This window comes from Cyanistes caeruleus, chromosome 8 (genome assembly GCF_971803275.1).
Source record: "Cyanistes caeruleus chromosome 8, bCyaCae1.hap1.1, whole genome shotgun sequence".
NCBI lineage: Eukaryota > Metazoa > Chordata > Aves > Passeriformes > Paridae > Cyanistes > Cyanistes caeruleus.
The window spans coordinates 34,826,440-34,842,689 of record NC_141708.1 but is presented as its reverse complement, the minus strand read 5'-3'; the positions used below and the strand labels follow the sequence as shown (position 1 = coordinate 34,842,689).

The 16,250-nt window shown below is 48.2% G+C and overlaps 1 protein-coding gene across 10 annotated transcripts in view; it reads right to left on the bottom strand.

Moving 5' to 3' along the window:
* Positions 1–29: 29 nt before the first annotated feature.
* HK1 (hexokinase 1) overlaps positions 30–16,250 on the bottom strand; it is a 49,633-nt gene continuing 33,412 nt past the window's right edge. For all 10 annotated transcript variants that reach the window (XM_086900174.1, XM_086900180.1, XM_086900175.1 and 7 more), the window contains 13 exons: positions 15,594–15,693; positions 15,328–15,511; positions 14,962–15,117; positions 13,296–13,529; positions 11,330–11,634; positions 10,672–10,820; positions 10,452–10,571; positions 9,524–9,619; positions 8,701–8,800; positions 6,625–6,808; positions 4,704–4,859; positions 3,841–4,074; positions 30–3,152 (listed from right to left, as the gene is read on the bottom strand). In XM_086900174.1, the coding sequence (XP_086756300.1) occupies positions 3,008–3,152; positions 3,841–4,074; positions 4,704–4,859; positions 6,625–6,808; positions 8,701–8,800; positions 9,524–9,619; positions 10,452–10,571; positions 10,672–10,820; positions 11,330–11,634; positions 13,296–13,529; positions 14,962–15,117; positions 15,328–15,511; positions 15,594–15,693 (2,163 nt within the window). In that variant the 3' untranslated portion in view covers positions 30–3,007. The remainder of the gene's footprint in view (positions 3,153–3,840; positions 4,075–4,703; positions 4,860–6,624; positions 6,809–8,700; positions 8,801–9,523; positions 9,620–10,451; positions 10,572–10,671; positions 10,821–11,329; positions 11,635–13,295; positions 13,530–14,961; positions 15,118–15,327; positions 15,512–15,593; positions 15,694–16,250) is intronic.

Here is a 16,250-nt window from a genome sequence, read left to right as displayed (position 1 = left end):
AAGGAACGAACAAAAAGCACGGAACGGGGTTCAGAAGTTCAGAAACACTTTATTTTGCCTTCTGCTATTTTCTTAAGAAAACAAAACAAAACAAGGTCTGCTTGTTTTAAAACCCATTCAAAAGGCTTCTGAGAGAACCCCAGAGAAGTAAGAAGCAGATGACATTACAACAGTGGTATGTAAATGGTCTTTTCCCCAGGAAATAAAAGATTTTTGTGTTCATATTGCATTAATTACAGCTTAACAGTTAAGAGGACTGTGATCTTATTCACCAAGCCTAAAAGCTTTAAGAAAGACATCTCAGTCATTGCTTGGGTAACATTGGAGACATTTCTTCAGACAGTTATAGCTTGTGATTGACTTGGAACAGTTTCCTAGGGGTAAGAAGTAGTCTGGAAACGAAAATCCCACCATGTCTCCCTTTGGAAAAGAACTGCCGTGTCTTATCGTGTACATCAACTACGGTCCACGGTAGGAAAAGTTAGAAACGCAAACTCACTCCCTATCTGTTATGAGCTGAATCCAATAAACAAAACAACCTATGCCAGCATCTCCAAAATTCACAGTCACCCTGAGACCAAGTTTAACTTCCACTCCTCGTTCACCCTCTATCCTGCACTGAGCCTGGCCCTCAGAGCTCCAAGCCCAGGTCCCCAGGCACGGCTCACACCACCCCTACAGCACTGCCGGCGGCAGGCACAAGATTTGCAAACCTTCAAGCAATTCAAATGCAACGTGTCCCCTGTGCCCAAAAAGTTTCTCACCTTCTTCTGTCTCCTGTTTGGGGTCATAGCTGCACATCAAGGCTGTCAGAGACTATTCAAGCTGCAACGTAAAATGGGTTATTGCAGAAGCACAGCTTTAGTGTAGGCAAAAGGGGCTTTTTCATCTACCACAACTCCAGCACAGGCTGTGCCAAGCCGGTGGTGCAAGAGCACCGGACTCTGCAGACCCTAGGCACGCAGGACATGTGGTATCCATCACAAGCCTAAAGCAACCACACCTCGGCCTCGGTGCAGCCCCCGAGGCTCTCCCGCAGCGCAGATCCCCCTGCACAAGGCAGGGCACGGCGTGCACCCTGACAAAACACACGGCCCCTAAGATTTGGGCGCCGTCAGCGCTGTGCCTCTGCTGAACTACATTAGGAAACACGAGGCACGGGGACCTGTGTGAATCTGACCCCGAATGCCCGGGAATAAAAACACACACACACAAAACACAGGCACCACTGGGATTAGGTTGCAGCTCTCCCTGCACAATAGCTCTTCCCAAAGCACTAAGCCAACAGCCAACAGCACCTCTTCCAGAAAGAACCACTAAACACCAGTTAACGCACATCAAAAAAGTTTAATATTTTCACAAGTATCACGTAACACTAGTACCGGAGCTACTAGTGTGCAAAGTAAAAAGACCCTCTACCTTTGCAAAACCAGTTAGGCATGCAATTTTTCAGGTAGACACACACTTAAAGCTGCAATGACTGTTTGTGACTTACAGGTTACTTTACAACATTCACTCACAGTGCACCATAATGCATATTGAAATGTTATCGATAGGTAGGGCAATCCAAATCTTAGGGAGTGGAACGAGAACAGAGAAGAGTAGCCTGCAAATTCCCATCTACTTTCTGCAGGAAAAGGCAGCAGGGAAAACCATGCGGACATCTCAAATTCATTTTTGGTAGAAGAGTGGGAATTAAGGACTACTGTGTGGTCTCCCTCTTTGCAGAAAGTGGTGTGACTTACAAATGTTACTCGACATGTACCTTCCTAACTGCTTCTCAAAGTTAAGTGATGCAACTGGGATGCAAATATAATAATGGCATCGACTGGACAGAGGACAGGGTACACCACGTGTAAATGATCTGCTGTTGCTTTCGTCCTTGGAATACGCCTCACCCAATTTTGGCTCTGGGGGTTGTTTACACACCCAGGTCCTCAAAGGCAAGGTTCAAAACGTAACCCTCCTCTTCCTTTCTGCGCACTAACTCTGGCCGAGTGTTTGTGTTCTGAGTGACTGCTGAACAGCACTAAAGATTAAAGCTCTGTGGGGAAGCAAATACCCATTTAAGGCGAGAGACGGAAGTAGGCGCATCCAGGGGATGCGGCTGAGCCGCGGGTTTGGTGGAAGGGCAGCTGCAGTGCCCTGACCCAGACTAACAAGAAGAGAGAGGAACTACTTTCTGTAAGAACCCTTAGACAGAAGAATACAGCACAGCCGTGTGGGGACCACGGATCTACCGATTTCGCAGGTCTGGAGATTTGGATTACCCCAGTCACCAGCCGCTTGGCTTTACTCTGTAGGGATTTCTCGCCAAAACGTGACAGATTTCGCCCAGTAACACAACACTACTCACAGAAGCGATGGGGAGTACCAGTGGAACCAGATCTGTGGGACAAGGGTGTTTACTTTCACCATGACAAGAGGTATCAAGGAAGCGAGTAAGTCGCGGTGTCAAGTCCCACTATAGAGTTACGTGCGTGCACAGTGCTGACACACCGGAACGTTTTCACAACCGCTTTAGACGAAACAACAGCAGGTAGATAATGCAGGAGGGAACTGTTGCTTCCCCTTCACTTAAAAGCATCAACACCCAGGTCTGGTGGTCAGCGTGCTGGCAGTGCGCTTAACAGGGATGCTGCAAGAACACGTTTGGTACGATGCAATGGGAGCTCTCAACGCACATCACCTGGGGGCAATTTCATCTCAGACAACATCTGGTTTTTGACAACTGCAGAAATTATAGACTGGTTTTTTTCCATGACCTACAGATGGGGAAGGTACCGACAAGGTGAGTAAGAAACATGCAGATTGGGGTCCAGAAACAGGAGATATTGTTAACAGCACACATTCTATCTTGTATCCTATTTTTTTTTTTTTATGTCATTAGTTGTAATTTTTTTTTTCCCCCAATAAAGCAGTGAGTTCTGGGTTTTTACCAGTTCTGACTATGCAGTCGCTGCTTTATGAGAAACACAAGACAGAATTGAGGCCAGGATTGTGGAGTTCAGTTCTGCTCAGCCTCACGAAGCCTGCATCCCACCGCTGTGATGAGCGCTGCCCCTTTCCCGCTGCCGTCCTCCGACAGCAGGAAGGTCACGTCGCAGTTGGGTGCCAGGTCTTTGACTGTTTGGTGCATGATCCTCGAAAAGCTGTGAAAGGAAACAAGGGCAGTGGGTGAGGAAGGTCCTGCAGCAACTGTGGGGTGGAGCACTGCCACGGGCATTTGCGCTGCGTCCCCTTTCGTCAGGGTAAGAAGTAAAATGCTGGAAACCAGGTTGGATTTGAAGCCTGGGAGCAGTAGGAGTTAAAGGATAAAAGCACTTGCATCCCAGCCCTGGCTGTCTGTGTGAGGTTAACTGGGATCACTGATCCACAGCAAAGAGAAAAGATCAGACCACTTAAGTCCTCTCCATCCCACCCATCTCCCTCCATGCACACCAGAGGTGGGCACTAGTTCTCTTCTCCTCCTGTCTCCACCTGCATTGCTCTGCAGCAGCTCCTCTGCTGGATACAGAACAGAAACATCCTCCAAAGAGGCACCAGGCATTTCAGCACTGCTCTGTCACTGCCTGTCCAGAGCCAAGAGATCCTTGCCTTGCCACACAGCTTCCAACTCACTCAGCAAGCTGTGACCCCTTCAGGTTGTCAGCACCCCAAGAATCTTTCACAAGTCATTCTTGATCCTCTCACTGCCCTTCAGAAAGCCCTGAGCCCCCTGATTAAGACTCTTTTTATTTTTTTTCCTGGCTCTTATCCCAGCAAGTGAGAGAGTCCAGTTGGAAGCATCAAGAGAAAGGAAGTACACACAACACAAACAACAAGAAGGCAAATACTCACTGTGGGTGGAGTTTGTAGAGAGTGCCATCCACACCAACCGTTATCTCCAGGCGCTCTAACCCTCTGTTCTCCCTAATTTTATCTACAATGGCAGCCATTCCAGCGCCACACAGCTGAGCTGCTCGCCTCGACACCGCCCCGCAGACCGTCTTGACGATGATACTGTCGTCGCAGGTGCTGTTGAGCCCCAGCTGCTGGAGGATGGTTCGCACCTGCAGCAAGGCTAACCTGTCACTGTGGGAGGAAAACACGGCGTTACAGGTTTCCCTCAGCCAGGCCATGAACCATGCTGCAACGGGAACGTAAATTCACTCACCCCTGCACCGTTCTGCAGTGCAGGAGAGGCGTGCAAGCAGCAACAGAGGCTCCAAGGCCAGCTCCACATTGACCCACCTTCTCTTCCTGAATGCCATGAGGCATTCCAGGAAAAATATTTGTAATGATGACCTTGGGGTATTTTTTTCCCCGTAAAGCCTCAGAGAAGCTTCAAAATACAGAGTCCGAGCAATAAAAGCACAAAAACATCCAGTAAGCAGTGCTCACTCAGCTAGTGTTCATTCAGTTCCACAACTGCAGCTAAACACACACAAGGGGCCCAGGAAAACGGCTTCATTTCCAAACAAGGAAATAAAATGTTAGAGTGAGGGAATCCTTGACAGCCCTTCCCAGGGTTTAGAAGTAAGCATTGCTAGAAATTCAGAGGATATTGTAAAAAATCCTCCTGCACAGGCACAGATTAAAACTCAAATTCTCTCCAGAGAAGCAAGCAATGCTCTCCAGCTGTCCCTCTTGGCCAGCAGTGTCACCAGACGAACACCACTACACTGTTTCACTCTAAGCAGCCTCCCCTGCAGTGCTCTTACCTCTCAATCTGAGAAAGGAACTTGGTTTCAAAGATATGTCTGGTCTTCAGTGTCTCTGAAATCTGGCCTCGGAACAGGAAACCCCGTTTGGTGAAGTCGATCAAAATATTGCGGACTATTTCCCCTAGGTACATCCCACTGATCATTTTCTCATACCTGCAAGGAAAGATAGTCCAGCTCAGAGGGAACCTGCCCATGTTTGCAAAGGCAGCATCACAGGTGTGTTATCAGCCTGTGTGTTACCCACACAGGGCTGCAGGTACCAGTGCTAAGCATCCCTCCTGGGACACTCCTTATCCCGTGCTAGACAGAGGTCTGCAGGTGGAAGGCATTTCCTCGCTCTAGCTTGAGGCAAGACTGCCAAGTGGGAAACTTGGGTCCTGTGTGCACAGCTGGGGACTGAAAGGGGTTCAAGACAGCTTGGTTCTCCCCTGGAGTTTTGGGACAACTGGTTTCCTGCTGGAATTATCTGAAGTTTCCTACTTGAATTAACTTGAATTAACTGAAGGGCATAAACCAGCCCTGGACCACCAGCGTGCCAACTTACAGGTCAATGGTCCTGTGAAGAGGCTGAACGTGGTTTTTCCCACCCTTTATCTTGCAGAGGGTTTGTTTTGAAGCACAGGACTCCCTTAAAACCACTGCATTTGTAGTGACTGTACCTTGTAGTTTCCCTGTAATTTTGCTGCACTGAGCCACTGAGCTTTTTCTGTTTGGAGCTCTCAGCTGTGTTTTGCACTCCCTCCCTTCCAGCATCATTCTGGTTTGAATGGAGCGTTTTGGGGTCTGTGAGTTGTGTCCTTACCAACAAGAACTGAACAGTTCCATTTCTTGAGAAGGGCATTCAGTGACACATCCTTTATTTCACCTCCTGAAGCTCTACAGCAGGGTTTGTGTGCCCTGGATCGAGCAGAGCCCAGCGCGCCATCCTGCTGGAAGCAGGCCACGCAGTCCATTTAATACCATGAACTCTCTCAAGCTTGTACCCAGCAAGAGTCCTCCTTCCTGAGTGCCTAACTATTTCTGGAATAAATTACTCCCCTGGCAGTCTCCACTACTGCCTTTGGCAGGTTACTCCATGCCATCTCTGCTGCTGCGTCAGGCTCGCTCACGTTGGCCCCTCTGGGTCTGTTTCAGCCTCAGCTTCTAAACAGCTTCCCAAAGGACTTGCCAACTTGTCTGTATTCCTCAGGTTTTTGTGGACAGATTTACTCTTGTCACAAACTCTTTTTAAAAGCTCCTGGCATCAAAGCACTGCTGCAAAGAAATGATGAAAAACTAGTCCTAGCAAGCAACAGTCTCAGCCCAGTTTCATCAGTGCTGGGTACACACCTCCTTGTCAACTTTTTCCTGCAGGGGACAGGGAAGCACTTGCCCAAACAAAAGCTGAGCCCCAAAAACAGGACCAAACTCTGGGAGCAAGGAAGGCAGGCCCTTTAACATGACCTACTCATCCAGAAAATTGTGTGAAATAAGAGCTGTCTCCAACTGCTAGAGAGCTCCTGACTGCTTTACAGTGAGTAGCTCCAAGCTTTAACCACACCAGCTGGTGTAAGCTCAGGATTTCCATAGGCACAGCTCTCCACAAAGAGAGTTTAGCTGAAAGAGATTAACCTGAGACCCAGAGAAAAAGAATGGCTAGCCATCTTATCCCCCTCAGTTCAGTACAGGATGACAAAAAGGGTCTCTCCATAATTTCAAGACTTTTGAAGCCCTCACCAAAAGCCCTGCTGTGGAGTCCCATGCCAGCAATTAAGTCACAAAAAAGCAATATCCAGGAAAAGCACAGAAAGGGGAGATCCCACAGGATAGCAGGACTGGAGTCATTTTCCACTCTTAACTGAGAAACCCAGCTCTCTTTTAAAAGCACTTAAGGCAGCCTGACATTTATATGCATAGCACACCATTTCTCCTGCAGTACCTTTGCTTTCCAGCATTCAGTGAGAAGTCATCCACTGCCTTGTCATATGTTGTCCTGATGTCGTCCAGGCACCCGTTGTCCCCGAACGCTCCCCACTCCGTGTTCACACACATCCGCCCTTGCTCACCATCCACCATTTCTATGTTTTTCATCTCCTCCATGTAGCAGGCATTGCTGCCCGTTCCTGAGAGAAACAGACACCCAAGTTACTCCTTGGTTGGAACAAAACAACACCAAAGCCAGCACCACGGCCCTGACAAACCTTCTGGGCGATACTGAATGTGATTTTTTCTGAAAGAAGTAGTTCAATCATTTGAAACATCATCCAAAAAACCCCCAAACCCTGACTCTTCAACAGTCCTAAACAGAAGGAGAACATTACTCCTGTGGAGCATTGCTCAGTGTGGCTCAGAGAAAGCTCACCCAGGACAGCTGGGCTGAGGCTCCCACACTGCAGGGAGCAAGAGCAGGGCAGCACTTTCAGCACACAAAACCTTACATGCTTCTGACCCCAAAACTCCAGGAAGCAGACAGCTGGGTTTTGCAGTTGGGAACCACCTTCCACAAAACCCATGGACCCACAGAATTCAGGGGAAAATGTGCTGAACTAAAAGCCTCAGGAAGTTTTTAGGCAGCAGGTGTTTCACCAGCTGATTGCTTGGGGAGGGTTTCTGATTTTAATTGCTTATGTTCTCCAGCAGGAAGGTTACTTTCATGTGGAGATGAGTCCATATCTGATATTTCTCAAAGAGGATCCTAAGCAGTGTGGCAAAGTGCTCCATATACACAGAGGTCTTTAGGGAGTAAAGCTTTATTAGCAAAGAGAGGCAGCTTTAGCTGCTACCAGGGCAAAAGTTCTCTTAAAGTTACTTAACAAACTCTCATTTAACCCTGCATCCCAGATTATGCACCAGTTGCTACAGCAGGTCTGTTTTCCTTTGCCATTTCTTTAGGGAATCATATCAATACAGTCTGAGCTAAAATAGATCCTCCCCCAGTACTCCCCTGCAGCAGGAGAGCTGAGCCACAGCACAGGGTTTGGCGAGGGGAACGTCTGGGTTTGCAGGCTGAGAGCCAGGTTTGCAGGACCAAACCAGATCAAATTCAACCTCCCTCAGGTGCCATCAGCCAGGCAATCCAGGCAGGGCAGAGGGAGCTGTCAGAGCCCTGGGGCTTTCATTCCACTTACCCCAGAGGTAGCCAGGCCACCTCTGACACCTTGCTCTGCACACAGACAGAGCAGCTGCACAGCAGATCTGGCAGGGCTGCAGTGGGGATGTTCTCCTCACCCCAAGGACACGCTGCCCTTCCTTTAGGCAATTCTGGCTCCTGAAAACACCACCAACAGAGCCGTGCAGACACGGCCTCCTACCCACACTGCACTGTGCTGACTCATCCTGGACATTTTCCAACTGTCTGGAGGAGAAATTGGTGGCGTTTTCTTTTCCCACAAGCCACCTCGCAACTGAGAGCGCTCCTAAAGCTCGCAGGTGCCTCGTCCCCCTCTCTCCCACAGAAAACTCATGTCCCTGGGGAGCTCTGGGAATTCACACTGCCCTGTGACTCAGGCTCCCCAAGCGTGGCATTTGCAAAGTCGCCTGTGGAATGACTTCAGCTGTCTCACTGCTGGGAAGGGAGCTGCGTGTCGCTGCACTCAATCTGCCAGAGCTCTCCACCACACGCCATTTGGGAATTGTGGCTGCGCTTTGCAACTCTGTTCTGAGAGACCTCAAGCTTGAGGAAAGCTGTGGGCCACCGGAACACCCCAGCAGGGAAGCTCTTACAGGATAAACTAATGGGAACTCCAGGAGTTGGTGAGGCTCTCTGAGCCCACATCTGCCCTCCTCCCAGGCAGCACTCTGCCTTTACCAGATAAAACAGGTAGGACTTAGTGTGCATCACAACTTCTGCTTATCTCAACTGACTGTGGACAGAACTAAGCTGGCTGTTGAATTTTGCTCTCTTTCATTCCTAGATATCTTAGCTTTATTTTCAGTTAACCACAGGGATGTCTCCAAGAGAATACAGACAGATGTGTGGACATGCTGTTTAATAAAAAGCAGCTCTAACACATACCCACAATGAGCCCAATTTCACAGTTTGGATCTTCATAAGCACAAGTCATCATTGTGCCCACTGTATCATTCACCACAGCCACCACATCCAAGTCAAATTCCTGTGGGGGAGAGAAAACAGCAGTGAGAATTCTGGGCTAGGGGCAAGTCCCTCACACCAAAGGGGATGCTGTAGAAACACACTGGAGACAAACAGCTGAAATCAACAGCCTGATTTCACACATGCAAAAACAGGAACCTGATCTACCAGCAGGCAGCTAAAGGTGTATGCTCTACCTATGACAGACCATCCTCAGAACGAGGTAAATCCCTGGCTGGTCTCCTCAGCTTAGGAATGTTTAAGGACCTATCATTTTATACAGGCACATGGTACAAACCTTCAGCATCACAGGAATTGTGCAGCAATTCCAGTAAAAAAGGTTTTAAGACTTCCTTTGGACTGGGTGATAAAAACTGTGCAAAATTAACACCCTTCTCAGGCTATTTTTCTTCCCTTCCTAGAAAGTTTTGGTTAAACTGGTTGAGGCTTTTCCAAGATCAAGAAGAAGAAAACTGTCTTAGAGTGAACTGAGGTACATTCCTACAGTCACCATTCTGAAAACTCCTTCTTTCTCCATGCATGTGGAAACTGACACAGAGTTTTAAAGAAGCCTTGAAAGTTCTGGCAAATTTGGAAGCCTCTGGGGAAAAACAATCTACTGTGCAAGACAGGAGGCACAGTCTGTGTCTACAAGGCACACAAATCCTGCAAGAGGGACCCAGCCAGACCCACAAGGTCTGTCAAGTCTGGAGAGGAGTAGAATGAGGAAAAAAATAAAAATCACCTCTCTTCTTTTAATTCCTTCTCTAAGTAAATATACCACATCTTCTCCCTCACAGTCTGTAGCTTTGAAGCCTTTTGTCCAATTGAGAAGGATACCCTATAAAGCAAGAAAATAGGTTATCAAGTTGCTAAAATTGGACTGAAATGTTATTCTGTGCACATAACATTTCAAATACTTTAGTGTGATGTTTTACAGAAGAGTCTCTGTGAAAATATCTCCTCAACATGTTGAATTTGCATCTAAAACAATTAATTATGATCGGGCTCTACATTTCCAGAGCAATGCAATAAAATTTAAAAAAAAAAAAAGTGTGACAGGAACAACAAACTCAAAAACCCCAAAAAGTGTTATAGAAAAATATGCCTTTCTCAAAAGAAACCCCAGCTAAGTACACAGGAAACTATTAACAGCAGTAGAGGTTGGTGTAAGTATGTGGCAGTGAAGAAGTTAAACACACAAGTATAAAGAACACAAGTCCATTTGTCAGGGATGTGCTGCAGGCCACACTGTCACCCTCAGGGTGACACAGCCCACAGACTGGTGCAACCACTCCATCCAGTGAGACCAAGATCAGCTGGGAATAGGCACTGGCAGCAGGGATGGACTTTTGCTTACTGCTTGCAAAACCAGGGAAGTGTCACAGACCAGCAGGTTTACACAGTTGGAAAAAACACAATGCCTTAAAAAAGGGACGTGACCACCATGGAAAATTTAAATGCTCTTATCTGTCACAGCCACGGGCTGAGCAGCATTTGCATTACTACCCTTAAAGGAACTATTTATAGGAGCAGCTGTACTGGTCAGGGTCAGTGCATGAACCTTCCCCTCGTACGACCTTCCTGTACCTGTCATGTGGATGACACGAAGGCAGAGAAACCAGACCTGGCATATGCACAGAAGCAGATTCAAAAAATACTAAGGAACTTACAGCATCCAGGCTGGTCTGCTTGCAGGGGAAGGAAAAGGTGAAGCCAAGAGGAAGACGAGCGCCTTTTATCCCCATATAATCCAGGAAGTCAGAAATGCAGGTAACGATGTGATCAAACAGCTTTGAAGAGAAAAGTCATCATGTTTGAAGCTGTACGTGTTATCTGCTCTTAAGGAGTTATTTAAAAAGCAGCAGTGCAGCCAAACAGAAACACAAATACCTCTTCTCCTGTTCCCTGCATCACCTCTATGGGAATGGCATAGATCTTGTTGTGCATCTCAACTGTTCTCCTTTTACCGCTGCGGATTTTCACCAGCAAAACTCTAAAGTTTGTTCCTCCAAGGTCAAGTGCCAGAAAGTCTCCATTCTCTGCAAAAGAATATGTGTGTTTATTTGAAGAAGCCTAAGTAAAATCTGAAGAAATGCTTCTCTTGAAATATTTTGATAGAAAATCTGCTTCTAGGGAAGATCATCATCAAAGGAGGATTTTAGATGCTACTCTGATTATTTTGTTTTACTTTACACCAACAAGGGAAAAAAGACCCACACAACTGTTCCCTGAGAGAAAGCCGACATTTGGCCAGCCACCCTGAAATGCAAAGTACCCGAGTAACGTCAACAGGCTTCGTGTGGGTTTGGATTTACAATCCCAGTTGTGGTTTTATGATCCCAGCTGTGATTTTCTCCCCTCAAGCTGTGACTTTGCTCACGCCCTGAGGCAAGGACACAGCACCAGGCTGCCAGCAACCAACACAGGCCAGCAGGGCCAGTGCTGAGATCTCCTCTTCACAGCTCAGGTTCCTCTTTGGTCACACCAGATCTGCTCAGCCTCACCAAACTGGGAGCCCGTTTTGGGCTGCAGCGAGGGCACACTCTACCTGTCCCATCCGGCGTACTGCGGACGAAGGTGGGCAGCATTTTCACTTTGGCCGTCTCGTGAGTCTTCTTCTTCAGCCCCGCTTCCATCTCTGCCCTCATCCTCTTCTTCACCTGCAGCAGCTGCTCGTGGGTGAGCTTGAACTCAGCCAGGGTCTCGTCGATGAGGCGGTGCTGCTCCGACAGCCGGTACGCCACAGCCGTCACCATGGCCGCCCCCTTCCCGCTGCCGCTCTCCGACAGCAGGAACCGCACCTCCGAGTCCGGCACCAGGCGCCGCGTGGTTTTGTGCAAGCGCCGAGCGTACCTGTGGGGAGGGGAGGCTGAGAGCCTGGCCTCTGCACTGCCCACACCCCAAAATCTGCATCCCCCCCAAAAATCTGCACTGCATCACCCCTCCAAAAATCTGCGCTGCATCGCCCCTAAAATCTGTGCTAAATCAACCCCAAAATCTGCACTTCATCACCCCCCAAAATCTGTGCTGAATCACCCCCAAAATCTGTGCTGAATCACACCCCCCAAAATCTGCACTGCATCCCCCTTCAAAATATGCACTCTATCCCCCCAAAATGTGCACTATATCCCCCCAAAACCTGCACTGCATCCCCACAAAATTGGCGCCGCATCAACCCCCCAAAATCTGCACTCATTGCCCCTAAAATCTGCACTGCATGCCCCCAAAATCTGTGCTGAATCACCCCCAAAATCTGCACTGCCCCTCCCCCCAGAATCTGTGCTGAATCACCCCCCAAAATCTGCACCGCCCTTCCCCCCAAAATCTGCACTGCATTGCCCCCAAATTCCACACTGCATCCCCCCTCAAAATCTGTACTGCATCACCCCCCCAAAATCTGTACTGCCATCCCCTAAAATTTGCACTGCATCACCCCCAAAATCTGTGCTGCATCCCCCCAAATCTGCGCTGCTGACACCAACCCAATGCAAGGGGAGTGGGCAAACTCACCATGCTCAAACTAGCTACAGCCTCCCAAGAAGGAAAACTGCCAGGGAAGAGCAGTTCTTCCCCACAGCCTCCTTCCCCCTGAATTTCTAAGCAAAGCCAGCAAAAAGCAGGGGAGAGCATCTGTCTCATCCCCTGATCCTGGATGGGAGAAACTCCCTGGCTGCAATTCTGCTCTGATTCCCTCTCCTGTGGTCCTCTCCCAAACTCACTGGTTTAGATGGTGTGGGAAACAGTTAAGAAACCAAAACTGTCCATGTTTATTATTTTAACAGTCTCCAGACCTTGTCCAATCTGGAAAAGCTAGTCAGAACAGCATCCTTGGGAACTTTTTTGTTTGCTGAAATTCTATGGTTTTTTTTAACAGAGGAAATTATCTTTTTCAACAAATAATGAGAAACTGAAAATGAAACATTAAGCACACTTCTCTTTTCAGAAGTTCCCCCAATAAACATAATTTTCTGATTTCTACATAAATCTATACAGCTGCTTGACTAAAAATGTAACTTTCAAGATGGGCAGAAACAAGACAAAGCCAGTTTTTTAAAGGCCACAGAAATCTAAGCACTATTTTTTCCCTCCCCTGGTTTCCAAGCGTATCTTCAGAAAAGACTGGCAAAAATAGGGTTAGGCATGGACATTAAACTGGAAATGGAGATGAATTAATGCAGGTCTCCTCACAGCCCAACCCATGGGCACAAAGAAGTGTTTTGTACAAAGAAACTCTCCTTCCAAGAGGTTTCTTGGTGATACCTTAAGGCATCTACCCAGACCACCACAGTTTTCCCTGACATTGCACTATGCAGATACTCAGGGTTTTGGTTCTTTTCTTCACTCCAAAGACATCTCTCCTTTCCCCCAAGCCCCCCAGCTCCAGACCAAAACCCCCATGCCCATGCTTTGGGTTCATCATCTCCCAGCCTGCCCAGGTGATGTCTTGGGATGACACATTCACCATGCTCACCCCTTTGCAAACCAGAGCCCGTGGCAGGAGCAGAGGGACTCACTGTGGGTGCATCTTGTAGAGGGAGCCATCCACCCCCACGGTGGTCCGGAGCCGGCCCACGCCCTTGTTATCCCGCAGCTGGTTGAGGATGGCGCCCAGGGTGGAGGCCACCAGGTTGGCCGAGCGGAAGGACACGATGGTGCAGACGTGCTGGACAGCAATGCAGTCCTCGGGGGACGGCTCCACCCCCAGCCGGGTCAGGATTTCTTTGGCTTTGTTCAAACCTTCTTTGCTCCTGCAAAGCAAAAAAGGGGTTCTTAGCAGGCATGGACTGGACTGCAGAACTGAGGCACATCCAAACACGGATGTCCCTGCCTGGGGTTTGAGGAAATTAGAACATTTCTTAAGAGATCTGGACTAGAAAGTTCTGTGAGGCTTGAAATAAAACGTGCAGCCGCACTATGGGAAGGACCTGGAGGAATTAAAATGCTTTTTCATTACAATCATGATTCTCTCTCAGCCCCACAATTCAGCACAGGCCTGAGCACACACCTAATCCCACACTCACTCCCTCACATGTCTTGATAAATTAAGCCCAGTGCAAAAAACAAAACCCTGAGCAAAGGTTGCCTAAGCAATTTCATCCTAAAATTTAAATCCTAAAAGCCTCTTTTCAGGCTTTTACAACCCCACTGAATCTTTGCCTCTTGCATTGTTTTATCCTCATGAGCATCCAGCCTGAGAGCAAATCTTCTGGCAAAACTTCTCCTTGTCCAGCTCGGTCATTTCCCAGACAAAAATACAGGGGGTATACATCTTGTCATCCCTAACTCCATTTTTAAGGACTCTTGCACCTTGCTAGAAATTTGAAGCTGCACAGGGATGTGCCCCCTATAACCACTTTATAACCAAAATGTCTCTTCAGGAAGTAAGGTAGAAGGATTTCAGGGCAAATTTTTCCTCTTAATAACTGAATTTCTCAGTAATTGCATTCTTCTCACTGCTGTTCAACATTACCTTGGTCCACAATACAGACCTCTATGGTTAAGACAAATGAACACACACATTTTAATGGAAAGCTGTTCAGATAACATGGTCTGCAAGGACAGGAGTAAACTGTGGCAGGAGGTATTATAGAATGTTCCCTTGGTGTCATATGGCCATTTCAAAAAGAAAAAGCCCAATGACTGTGGTACAAACTATCCCAGTGATGTGAATTTTAAAAACAGAGGGGGAAAGAGCCTCTAAGTACTGACCAAAGGGGTGATGACACTCTAAGAAACCAACTGGCACATAGCTCAGAGGTCACTGTGCAGCACCCAGCCCTGCCTACGAGACTGAATGCTCTGCCTTGTCACACTTATTTTCTTTCTGCCCAGCAATCCCAGGGATACAGCAAGGAGCAGCACAAGTATTTGCTAGGAGGCACTAAGCCAACTCACTCCCATGTTTAGCTGCACTCTGTGAGCAGTGAGAGAGGCACTACAGCTCGTACCCTGAAAGCTGCATGGACTGGCAGACTTTAGGGTTCCTCCCAACACAGAAGGAGAGAAAATTTTTGGGGAGGAGGGTATAGAATGTCTGCTGGAGGTCCCCACATGCCAGCTCTGCACAGGCAGCAGAGAACCACTAAAGCAGCAGGCTTCCCCACAAAGCAAGAAGAGCAGGAAAATTAACATTCAGAGTCACTGTGAAGCCCAAGGAGTGAAAAGGGATAGATTACTCACTTTTCAATGGCAGAAACATGCTTTGTCTCAAACTTCCCTTTGGTGAGAAGCTCAGGGGTGATTCTCCCTTCAAAGAGCAGCCCCTCCTTGGCCATCTTCACCAGGATAAGCCTTACCAGCTCCCCCATGTACAGCCCACTGACCATCTTCTCAAACCTGCAGGAGAGGACAGCAGTCACCCACGAATCCAGGAGCATCACTGGGAAGCAGAGCCCAGCTGTGCCACTGTAATGCCCAGCCCAGCCAGAGGTTTGCCTCACCAGAGGCAAAGCTTTACTGAACTGCAGAATTCCTGACACAAGTGGGAAACGGGGCACAGGACAGAAAACAGCAGAGCAAATGTCCCCAAATGACTGCCTGACTCACAGCTGCTTCCCAGGATTAAGGGATCCACGGTCAATCTCTCGATCGAACTCGGTCCTGATGTCTTCCAGCGAGCCGTCATCTCCGAAGGCCCCCCACTCGGTGTTGATGCACATCCTGCCCTCGTCCCCCTCCACCAGGTCGATGTGCCGCATCTCCTCCATGTAGCAGGCGTTGGTGCCGGTGCCTTGGGGGAAAGCACAGCAGAGGGTGCTGAGCAGGCCGGCCAGGCCGAGGCAGAGCAGCCCCGCGGCCGCGACGAGCATTACCAATGATCAAGCCGACTTCGCAGCGCTGGTCGTCGAAGCCACAGGTCATCATGGTCCCCACGGTGTCGTTGACCACGGCCATGATATCCGCATCGTAGTCCTGGGGAGCAGCAAATCGTTACCTGGGAAAATGCTGGGCCTCACCAGCCTTGCTTTCAGCAAAGAGTTTCATGAGGAACAGGAGGCAAATAATCTGTCTGAATACTAACAGCTCATCTTTTAAAATACTTCCCTGTTCCGTCTGCCAGTTCCTCATCCCACGTACCCAAGAAGGCAGAGCAGACTAATGCAAGCAATGAAACAGCACTAGGAGCACTCTAGAGAGCACAGGCCTGCTCTCACATAAGCACACTTAGGCAGGAAAGGAAAGGGCTGAAATGTCATGGAATGATTTTGAAGCAGCTGCTTGAGGACTCAACCTGGAAAATATTTCTTGTAGATTCATTCAAATCATCAGTGTGTTTTATTTCAAGAGAAGATTTTAATACAAAAATAATGCAATTTGATAAATGAAATGCAGCCATTCCTTTTTCCAGGCTCTTCAGTGTGTGATTCTGCCAAGACTAATGACAGTACCTGACTCCAGTAATGCTGTTTGGTGATGGCAAAATTCAGGTTTGCTGGAGTCCGCAACCACCCAAAGAAAGCAAATACTTC